We start from the raw sequence: 11,924 nt of genomic DNA on the forward strand, positions 1-11,924 counted from the left end.
GGCTTTTAGGGAAGGTTTTTACATTTGTCTGTGGATATCCAGGGGACACATTCTAATCTTAAACTGTTCTAGGAGTAAAGAAAAAAGTGGAAGAAACTCTCCCACTCATTTTACCAGTTAATGTAAAAGCTTGATAGCAAAATTAGACAGTACAGTTTCAGAAAAGAATTTACAGGCCAAGATGATTTATTATCATAAATCTAAAAGTCCCAAGAATATTTTAACACACTAAGTTCAACAATATATTAAGGTAATTTATCACTGAAAAAAGTAAATTTATCCCAGAAATACAAATTTGTGTTTATTTCAGAAAAAGGTAATTAATGGATTTATGGAAAAAACTGTACAATTTCAAAAGATGTGGGAAAAGTTATCATAAAATTCAACATTCATACACGATAAAGCTCTTAGTAAATTAGGAGAAGAAGAAGTAATCTTTACCTGATAAAGAAGAAAAATATGTACAAGTAGAGATTGGAAAAGAAAAAACATTTGCAGATGATGTAGAAAAACCTAAAAATCTAAGTAAATATTTTATTTAAAGTGTTTCTATGTAAAACTCATAAAATATAATCTTAAAGAATTATCAATCATTTATTTGTTGTTGTTAAATGCCGTCGAGTCGGTTCCAACCCATAGCAACCCTGTATAGGGTTTCCAAGGAGTGACCGGTGAGCTTGAACCAACAATCTTATAGTTCAAACAACTTGGCAGTCTGGTGCATTGCCACACCAGAACTCAATCATTTATAGTACCATAAAACTAAACACATCAGACTGTCAATCAAATGGTTGGTGGTTCAAACTCACCAGTTGTACCTTGGAAACCCTATATAAAGTTGCTTTAAGTCAGAACCAACTCTACGGCACTGAGCAACAACAATTACAATAGAGTGCCTGATTAACTGTTCTTCAATAGAAATGCTGTAAAAATGTTAGTTCTCAAATTCATGTATAGATTCAAAGCAATCTCAATCAAAATCCTAATAGGAATTTTATTTTTGGCAAGTGAATTCTGAATTTATCACAAAAGAGCTCTGAATTTATTGCAAAAGGCCAAGAACAACCAGGATATTCATGAAGATCTGTCCCATCTTATCTGGTACTACTTCTGAACAGCGCTATGCTGGTGGTAGTGTTGTAAAGTGCCACTGAGTCAGTTTTACCTCATATCCACCCTGTATACAGGGTTTCTGAGGTGCAGCTGTTGGGTTTGAACTGCCCACTTTATGGTCTGCAGTCCAGTGCTGATCCTACAGTACCACACCAAGAAAAATGGCAATCCCTAAATAATGCTGGTATAATTGTTATTCATACAGAAAAAGATACATTTGAAACCATACTTCTCATACCCTGTAGGGGGTAAAATTATCACTGTAAAAGGCAAAACTATATATTTTTACTTTTTCTTCATAGAATAGAAAAGAATATCCTATGCTCTCTTGAGGCAAGGGGGAATTTCTTAATTGTGTAAAACAGCAAATTGACAACCATTATTTATCAAAAGAAAATTTAAGAAAAAGACAGTCAACTGTATTGGAAAAAGATTTGTAACATAACTGATTAACTAGCATCCTGCATACAATAAGAACATCTATAAATTTGTAAGAAAAAGACAAAATACACCACATAAAATTGGCAAGTGACACAAAAAGGAATTTCAAATGGGAAGTACAACACGTTAAAAGTGCCACTGAGTCAGTTATTTGATTTAGTAATAACTCATATGGCTGAAAAATAAATAGGAGATGGATCTTAAAACCATAATATTGAGTATACACACACACACAAAGACAGAAGAGTATCTCAGAGAATTAATCAATTTATATAAATTTTAAAAAGCAGTATTATTACTTTGTATTCATTTTAAACACTCTTTTGAATTAATATATCACTATGAAAAGTTTTTAAGTTCAGAATCTTTTCTACAGTTTTTTTTTTTGTTGTTTGTTTCTAAACAGTTTCAATTTTGTAAATGATAAATCTAAATATTTACTAAGTACTCACTCAGAGGCAAGACACTGTGCTTGGTACAAGATGATTTTTTTCTTGTGTAAGTTACTTTCATTTACACTTTACCCATAATATGGGATATATATTTTTACTAGTTGAAGGTTTCTAGGTTACAAATTGGCTCTCTAACGCTCTTAGAAGAGCACCATATAATAGAAAACATCATCAAAAATTAAAACGTAATAAATTATCCTTTTCAAAGATCAGTGCCATCTTTTGAACATTTCTTATTTCTGTCAATCACTCAAAATAAAAAATCTTAAATTATTCCAACACTTCCTTACAGGCTGCCTTACGAACTATTTGCTTATCTGTCCTTTCCCTGCAAATTCTGTTTCCATGAAGTCCTTACCACCTCTCACCTGGTCCTCTGAAATGGTCATCTAAAAGGTCTTGAATCCTAGTCATGTTCCTGCCCTTTAATCAAAAAGTTGGAAGATCCTTGGAGAACATCTACTCCAACCCCCTAGACAAGAAACCAGTTTCTTCTCAAAAAACAGTGCTCATAACACGTTACTACTGCTTTATCTAAACCCATAGTATTTTTCTAACTTTAATTAAAGCTTGTGACCAATGAATAAATTCTGGATAGATTTTCAATGGTCACATATTTTTGTTTGTCTTCAAAAAATAAGATTGATGGGGAAAATCCTTAATTCATTAACAAAGCATTAAAAAGTTGTCTGTGCTTTTTTTTAAAAAAAAATATCTTTATAGTTTACAAAGCCCACTCTGGAAAGGACATTTAAAAATTAGACTTAAGGATATAGACTTTGCAGCAGTTCATTTGCAACAGTGAGAAATTAGAAATAATCAAATATCAAAGACTAGAAGAATGATTAAATAAATACTATACACCCCTCCCCCTCCATCAACATTTCAAATATACACTATTTGAATCTTTGCTCCATTAAAGGAATGGACAGAACTTTCAAGGCTATTAAAATATGAAATTCCAAAGATTCTCAAGATTCAAATTAAGATTCTGTGTAACTTCAGAATGATACCTAAAGCAATAAAGATAAATTTTAGATTGAGAATTCAAAATTTGTTTTAAATTATAACCATATATATACGTTAGAATTATTCATCAGCAATGATATATTTACCAATCTACTACTGCAAATGTTCTAATTCTTTAGCCTCAATGTCAAAACTCAGTTTCCAGAGGTAATCTCTATACCCTCATTTTATTCAATAAAACAAAATTAATATAATGTGTCCTGGGTTTGATTTTATGCACTGTTATTCCTCTGCTTTAACACTGTTCCTTTCAGTCTTATTCTAAGTTATACTCCATATTTTATTATTCATCTCAAATCCTTGCTCTTTCACAAAAATTTCTATTAACAGTCTTAATCCTTTAGACTCTTCTTCCATCTCAACTTCATGCAGAACTCACAATCTGTATCACTCAAATGACACAAAGTCTTGTAATTCTTTTTGCTTGTTTTCTGCCATCCCACATATGGACCAATGACTTTTCAAAGGCAATCACTTTGTGTTAATTTATACAGTGCAGTTTCAAAAGTTTGTGGGTAAATTCCATTATCTTTTCATTTCCAGTTGTCCACGAACTCTTTGAAGCCCCCTTTCAAGTAAGTATCTCCAGATGTTTAATAAAGAAGACTAAACTAACAAGAAAAATGCCTGAATGTGTACTCAACTAGTGAAAAAACATTTTAAGAAAAGGATTATATGGCCTCATAAACTCATTCAGGAGTCCTAGTGTGGTGTTATAGGATAAGCACTGGACCACAAGGTCTGTTTGAACCACAAGGTTGATGGATCAAATCCACCAGCCACTCCTCAGAAATCCTATACAGGGTCACTCTAAGTTGGAACCGACTTGATGGCATTTAACAACAACAAGATGAGAAATTCTAAAAAGCTATTCAGGGTGTCATCGAAAACAAAGCTATTTTAGATTGAGAATGCAATGCTTTTTTAAAGTACCATTACATTATAACCACACACCTTTGAATTATTAAGCTATATTAACCAATCTAAGTTTCTAGTAATAGATTCAATATGCTGCCTTTGATATTTTTGCAATTGACAGTGAACAGATTAGTGAAACACAAAAATAATCCATAAGATACCTTCAAATAGCGTTCAATATTGCTCATCAAAATATCAATTTCTTCCTTGGACCACATCCCCTGCTTCCATTTATGTCCTTTAAAAGGAGACAAGTATTGTATACAAATGGTTATTCCTTAAAAGGAATAAACTACTAAATATTTGTTTTGTGATTACATAAATTATCTGTAGAAATAAAATGTAGCTAATTTAATTTCTCATTCATTCATCTGAAATCTAAAAGTTTCCTAGGTAAACCTACATTTACAACCTTCAGTGTTTAATTAAAAATACATTTGTTCTAAATAAATAAAAACATAGTAATTAAATGATTTAAAAAAATTAATTCCTCTCTTATCCTTTCAGCAATAAAGAATTTCTAAAATGACTTAAAACCCACCCAGCCACTTCTTGGAAACCCTATGCTATGACTTGGAACTGTCTTGACGACAGTTTACAACAAGTGAATAATATATTTTAAACAGTATTCTATTGTGCAGTGGTTGGAAAGAATCAATTTACTTTCTGCCTCCTTTCCTTACTTCAAAGTGGCATAAACACAGCCCTTACTTTTTTTCAGAACATCTTCTTCAGCAATCCATACACATTATGCTAATTATCAGATAAGCCACTTATCTACCTATCAGAAGAACCCTGAAAAGTGTCAAATGGCTTGACTTCCTGTAGACAATATAGTAGCAACTCTACTCCACAGCATTTCACAGTAACAATACTGTCTTTTAAATGCTACCATTTAGAAACTCAAAAAGCAACTAACTATGCATAATCTGTATATAAGAGGAAAAAAATCATATAGTAAAAAACAAAAGTTGGTTTCAGAGTCTTGTTCATAGATAAATTTAATCCAATACAGAGAAGTTTAAGAACAACTGATTCACAAGGACAAGGGTCCCAATCAGAAGCCTGAAAGTCTATTCTACTTCCATCACATACCTACTCCTCACTTACTACTGCATTACTCAACATTTCACATTTACAAAAGCAAAAAGTCTACCATCAAACTATTTTGTGGGTTAACAACGTATGTCTGCCAGCAACGAATACTGAGGTACAGTAATGCTGGTTGTGACAGTCATGTGTCAATTGCCTCAGTTGGTCTACACAGTAGCTTGGCAATTAAGTAATGATGTTGTTGTTTTTAGGTGCCATTGAGTTGGTACGGACTCACAGCAACCCTACGCACAGCAGAACGAAATATTGCCTGGTCCTGGGCCAACCTCACAATTGTTGCCATGCTTGAGCCCACTGATGTTGCCATACTGCCAATCCATCTCGCTGGGCATCTTCCTCTTTTTCTCTGACCCTCTCTATTTTTGCTTAATATTGATTTTCACATAACAACCTGGTGTTTGGAACCTAACCATGCTAATAAGTGAACAGTAGATGTATCCCACACTAAAATTCACAGTATACCATACCTTTGTTAGTCAGAGAATCTTTATCTTCTTTAGTTGTAAACCATGCTTGGCTAACTGCTGAAACTTCCTCATTACTCAAGGGAGATATTTCATCTAGTTGCTCATTCTGTAGAATCTTGAAAAGGTAAAATAAAATATTACTACCTTGATTAAATGCCTAACCTGATTTATTTTTGTTCAAAAGCATTATAAAACTCTAATAATATGGAATTTATTTGTGATAAATAACATACCCAGTATACCAAGTCAAGTATTTTAATGCTGAATTCTGACATAATGGAAACAAAGCTAAGGGCATTAATAAAATCTGACCTTCATTTAAGCAAGTTTGTATTGGTTGTTTCAACTTCATGAAATTACGTAGCCAATATTCTATAATGTACTTAAGTCAATATAGAAGATCCCCAACAATCTGTTTTTGGCAAAATGCACTCATAATCTATTCCAGGTATGATAGTGGAAATGCTACGATTGAGTGCTGTGACAAACTAAAATTCTCTTAAGTAGTTTGTTGTCTAAATAGTATACCGTAAATTGCAATACAATCCTTTGCTAAAGTAAAACAAGTAACAGGATAAACCAGAAGACTTTTTCCCACCAAGTTATTGAAGCCTCCTTGTATTATTGTTACAGTTAAAAACAGTCTATATTGATGTACAAGGGTAAGTCAAAAAGTATTGCTAAAAACTAAGAAAAAAAAAATGAGGAGAAACTTTTATTAAACAAAAAGATCTCAGTATTTCCTCCTATCCAGGTCTATATACTTTTGAAGGTGGTGTTTCCATCTTTTTAACCCTTTCCTGGAGTCCTGGTGTGGTGCTATGGGTTAATGCGCTGGACTGCAAAGTCGTTTGAACCAGAAGGTCGGTGGTTCAAGATCACCAGTTGCTCCTCAGAACTCTTATACAGAGTTGCTATGGGTTGGAACCGACTCAATGGCACTTAATACAACAACAACCCTTTCCTAAAGAATTCTCCAATTTAGATGACATCAAAATGGCAGTTTTGGAATCCTTGAGGGACTCAAAATTGTAATCCTTTTCAACATTCTTTGAGTCCGAAGGGGCAAGATTAGGGCTTTAGGGTGGATGAGGTAAGGTTTCTCAACAAACTTCTCAAGGGACTGCACTTGCTATCCTCTCAAAAGAACACTGTCTTTATGGGGGGAACAATTACTTGGCACAACTTTGTTAGCCTTTTCCCCAGCAATGTAGTTTTCAGTGTTCTTCAGGTTTTTTCCTGAAAAGCCCCCTGATCATTCTGTGTCTAAGAAAATCTAGTAAGGCATTTCAAAAAACAACTATCATAACTTTCTGAGTTGGCCTCTCTGCCATGAATTTCAATGGTTCAGCAGATTCCTAAGAAGCCACTGTTCTGATTTGACCTTCTATCTGTATATTGATAAATCCAAGTCTTTCCCTAGGTTTTGAATCATTCTATAAAACCTTTATTAGCGATAATATTGGTAAGTTAAGATCAGCTCTCTGAGCTACCTGATCTTTGTACAATGCTTTTGATATCCACTGAGTCAAAAACAAGCTGAGGCCATATAGGAGCCTAACTTCAGTAGCTAGCTCATCAACGCCAATTCTACGGTCTTCTTCCAAAAGCTTCTGGACTTCAGCCATTGTTTGTCATTTGTCAATGATGGTCTTTCCTCTTTGACTTTTTTTCCCTCTTTTCCTAATTTTCCTTAAAATGCTTGATCCATCTAGAAACTATTGTTTATCTGGGGCGGCATGGCAGTAAATTTATTGCACAACTTTAATTATTTGGGAAAATGTCCATTTAAGTTTTATTAAAATTGGGCATTAGCTTTGACCTCAGAATCGTCTTTTACCATGGCACAAAAAAGTATCCCTTTCTTTGAAATCACCCTAAAGAAATGAAGATAAGTGTATTACGAACAGAACTTGTCTGCAGCCAGAAAGTGATCACAGACATGCTTAAACATGTTTTATTCAGACTAAAGCCATGCTTAAAAGAAACTAGAAGCCTAGTAGCAGCACTTTTTGACTTACACCTGTATTTACATGCTATAAAACTCACCCCTTTAAAAGTGCAAACTTTCGTGGATTTTAGTATAGTCACATTTGTGCAACCATCACCAGTTATAGATTTTCAGTTACAGACCTACCTGATCTAACAAAATCTGTAGGAACAAAGCTTCTTTTAATGGAGTTAGTCCTAGCCTAAAGAAAGCTACAGTAAATAAGCAAGACACGGCAACTGTGCTACCAACTCAGGAACAGCCACATGCTTAATGACCACTTAATACAGTTCAGTCTCAGACTAGATGAACTACTAAGTTGTATTACTGACTGAAGGTTAAGTACTAAGAAAGAGTGAAATATTTCATAAATAAGCAAAAATTGAAATGCCAATTTCAAAAGGAATTAAAACCCATTTTACTTGAAAAGTGTTATGCTGTCAGTGAACAGTCAATGTACAATGAGAGAAAAGGCACATCCTTACTGTCATCTTTTACTTTTATATCTGGTGGCAATAGCTATGTGCCGAGTACCTCAAAAACAAAAGGATTTTTTTAAAAAACACATTTTTTAAATCCATAGATGAAATATAGAAATAACTACAAAAAGTCTTTAGTTTTATAACCCTATATTTATATGCCCCAAAGACCACAGCCTTCAGTATGAACTGCACCTCTATGTAAAGAAAACAAAAATCCTTACAACTGGACCAATAAATAACATGATAATAAATGGAAAACAGAAGTTGTCAAATACTTCATTTTGCTTGGATCCACAAATCAACACCCATGGAAGCTGTTGTCAAAGGCCTTGTTTAAGTGTTCAAGAGCAAAGATGTCAGAGTGAAGACTAAGGTGCACCTGACCCTAAGTCATGATATTTTCAAAAGCCTCATGTGCATGTGAAAGTTGGACAATGAATAAGTAAGACTGTACAACTGAGAAGCTCTGGTAGTGTAGTGGTTACGAATCGGGCTGCAAACCTTAAAGTCAGCAGTTCTAAACTACCAGCTGCTCCGCGGAAGAAAGATGAATCTATCTGCTCCCATAAAGATTGACAGCCTCAGAAACCCTGTACAGGGTTGCTATGAGTTGGAACTGACTCCACGGCACATAACCACCATTGGAGAATAATATAGAAAGTATCATGGACTGTCATAAGAACAAAGCAATCTGTGTTGGAATAAGTACAGCCAGAACATCCCTTAGAAGCAAGGACAGCAAGATTTCAGGAGGGACCCAGTCACGTGGGAAGTACATCATGCTTGGTAAAGTGGATGGTGAGGGAAAAAGATGAAGATCCCCCCAATGAGATGGACTGACACAGTAACAGCAACAATTGTGAGGATGGTGCAGGACCAAGCAGTGTTTCATTCTGTTGGGCAGAGGGTCACTATGAGTCGGAATTGACTCAAGGGCACCTAATAATAACAACACATGCCATGCCTTTTAAGATCAAAAAGCCATTATAAAACTGAGACTTGAAAGAAATTAGATAATATTTACGACTTCTAATATTCTGTAGATGACAACAATTCTTTAAGATTTAAATTCCAAAGACATCTATTTGATAGTCAATGGAGTTCTGAGCTATTATAAATCAATAAGGGGTAATAGATAGCTATCAATAGCCTCAATACACATTGTTATGTATTGATCGATGTCCCTCCTAAAAATAAGTGTTATAAAATCCTAACCCCTATTACATTGCTGTTAAATGCCAGCTGTGGTTATAATCCCATCTGGGAATGGATTATCTTTGTTTTGTTAACGAGCCAGAACAATGTATTTTAAGTCAATCTCATTTGAGATATAATAGAACAGACTAACATTAATCACTAATAGAGGGAAGACACAGGACATATGATCATGTAGACCTTCTGCCAGAACCAATAGACAAAAGACAGAGAGTGAGCGAGTGAGCATAAGACTTCCCCTAGAGCAGGCACCTTGAATTTGGGATTATATACTCTTAACTGTGAAAAAATAAATTAGTTAAAGTCACTCACTTGTAGTTATTTCTGTCAGAGCATCATTAGATAACTAAGACACAAACAATACCCACTTTCTTATATGCTACAAAAGTATTTACTAGTATATAAATTTTAGTAGAGCATACAAAGGGTAAAGTTGTGACAAGTTCTTAGCCATAGCCAAACACACTGATGAAATGAGTTGCTGGGCCTAGGGACTCAACACCATAGTCTCAGGGGATACCAAGGTGAATTGGCATAGCATGCGCTACATCCTATTTTGGTGAGTAGTGGATAAATATAAATCTATGATACAACTATTGGTCTGAAGCAAAGAAGACTAAAAAAAGCTAAAGAGAGCATGGAAACAACTAGCCTAATTGTACCACATGAATATCAGCCTCCATGACCCTGAGACCAAAGGATGGTACCTGGCAACTATTACCAACTTTTCTCAAATGGATCACATTAGGAGGTCCTGAATAGAGTAGGAAACAACGTGGCACATAACTCAAAATTATAAAAATACCAAGTTTACTGGTCCAATAGAGACTGGTGGAACCCCAAGACTATGGCCCTTAGTCACTGTTTAGGCTTGGAATTAAATCACCCCAGTGGCTCAATTTTCAGTCAAATAACAGATCTGCCTATTAGGTAAACAATAACACCAGGGAGGTATACACTCCTTAGAATAATCAACCATTTGAGAACAAAGTGCAGCATTTGGCCAAGGACAAAGTTAAGAAGGCAAGAGTAAACACAGGGAAGAAGGAGGATAAATGATGTTGTAATTGTGGGGATTGCAATCAGTGAAAAGAAAAAATGGGTAACAACTGTTGAATGGAAAACTAGTTTACTGTATCATCCTCTATCCAATTAACAATAAAAAGTTAAAAACAAAAAAAAACCACTAGAAGGTGGGGAGCAAAAAAGAAAACAAAACTCACATACACAGAAAAACAACACAAGAAAAAGTTTTGTGGTTTCAATGACAACCAGGATCTTCCTGCTGTCTCCTGTGAGAGCCATAAGAGGACATCAAGAAATAACTCACTATCAATCATATACGATCAAAAGGGCAATATGTGCCAAAAAACAATGGCAGAAAGGGGCAAGAAAGAAGAATGGAAATGGATCCAGGGAGGAAGTGGGAAGAGTGTGTTGTTACATGAAGGATTACATGAAGGAATTACAACCAATGTCATGAAATAAAATGTGTACAAATTGTTTAATTTTGTACACAGTGCTGTATACATTCAACCAAATTATAGTAAGTTCATAAAGAAAAAAATAGATAAAACAAAAAAGTGGTAATAAACCAACAGGCCAAATAATAATTTAACTTATTAATTCTAACAATAAAAAGAACAATCCTACAATTTGTCTTATAATAAAAACTAACCTCACCACTGCTCAAATTTAGTTAGTTAGGTTAAGGTTATAAACCAAATCTCTCTCACTCACACATAAACAAACACACACAAAGTCTATTTTTACTATGCTGCAAATGGAAAAGCAGAAGTGAGACTATTTCATCTTTGAATCTAAAACAAATTTGACAAGTGGCATTTTGAACTACGGCTATGTTCTATTCCTTCAGGAAGCCTGAAAAATTAATTCTTGTCCAAATTCCCCACTGAAATGCAAGTGGGAGATTATGAGCTCTCCCGTCTGGCTGAAAGCTTTCTGAAACATAGAGATTCACTCTTCTAATTACCCTGATTCTGGAATCACTTTGAAGCTCCCTATTACACACAGCCCACTGTACATCTATCCATCAAAATGTTCCCTGTCCTTGATGTTTATCTATCAACTAGTAATTATTAAACTTTTTACTTAAAGAAGTGTCACTGTGATCTTTCATTAAAATAAATCAATGAGGGGACTTTAAAAAGTTCATGGAAAAGTTTATTAAAAGATACTGGAAGAGGGAACCTAGATCCAGAGGGTGTGGAGCAAGGTAGAGTCTCCACTGAGTAGTATCCAATCTGTCTAGGTGGGGCTGATGAAAGTAAATGCGGATAGGTCTCTTATGATACAATAGTGAATAATTGTTATCAGGACTGATTGTAAGGGTTGGAAATGTAAAGGTAGATAGACGTTCTGTAGCAAGGAGGAGATTAACTTTGCAGTCTAATATAGTAAAGGAGTCTAGGACGGAGGTCCCTGAGACCATCAAGGGAGGAGAGAGGAAACCTACTCAGAGAAGCAGTGACGCCAGAGATGGAGGCAGAGAAGATGACATGGAGAAATGGAGCAGCTGGGGACTCTAGACCCAGAGAGGTAGAGGGGCTGTATGCTGACGACTGGGAGGCAGGCTTGCAGGGTATACTCTTTGGTAGGTTGATGATGAATGGAGGGGATTATAACCATGGCAATGAAATTATACACATAGGATGAATATAAAACTAATGTTCTCCCATGTAAA

At 34.9% G+C, this 11,924-nt stretch overlaps 1 protein-coding gene across 2 annotated transcripts in view; it reads right to left on the reverse strand.

Moving 5' to 3' along the window:
• DMTF1 (cyclin D binding myb-like transcription factor 1) overlaps positions 1-11,924 on the reverse strand; it is a 53,000-nt gene that overhangs the window by 15,908 nt on the left and 25,168 nt on the right. For both annotated transcript variants that reach the window (XM_006834332.1, XM_006834331.1), the window contains 2 exons: positions 5,534-5,648; positions 4,115-4,191 (listed from right to left, as the gene is read on the reverse strand). In XM_006834332.1, coding sequence (XP_006834395.1) covers positions 4,115-4,191; positions 5,534-5,648 — 192 coding nt within the window. The remainder of the gene's footprint in view (positions 1-4,114; positions 4,192-5,533; positions 5,649-11,924) is intronic.

This window comes from Chrysochloris asiatica, unplaced genomic scaffold (assembly GCF_000296735.1).
Source record: "Chrysochloris asiatica unplaced genomic scaffold, ChrAsi1.0 scaffold00010, whole genome shotgun sequence".
Lineage (NCBI taxonomy): Eukaryota > Metazoa > Chordata > Mammalia > Afrosoricida > Chrysochloridae > Chrysochloris > Chrysochloris asiatica.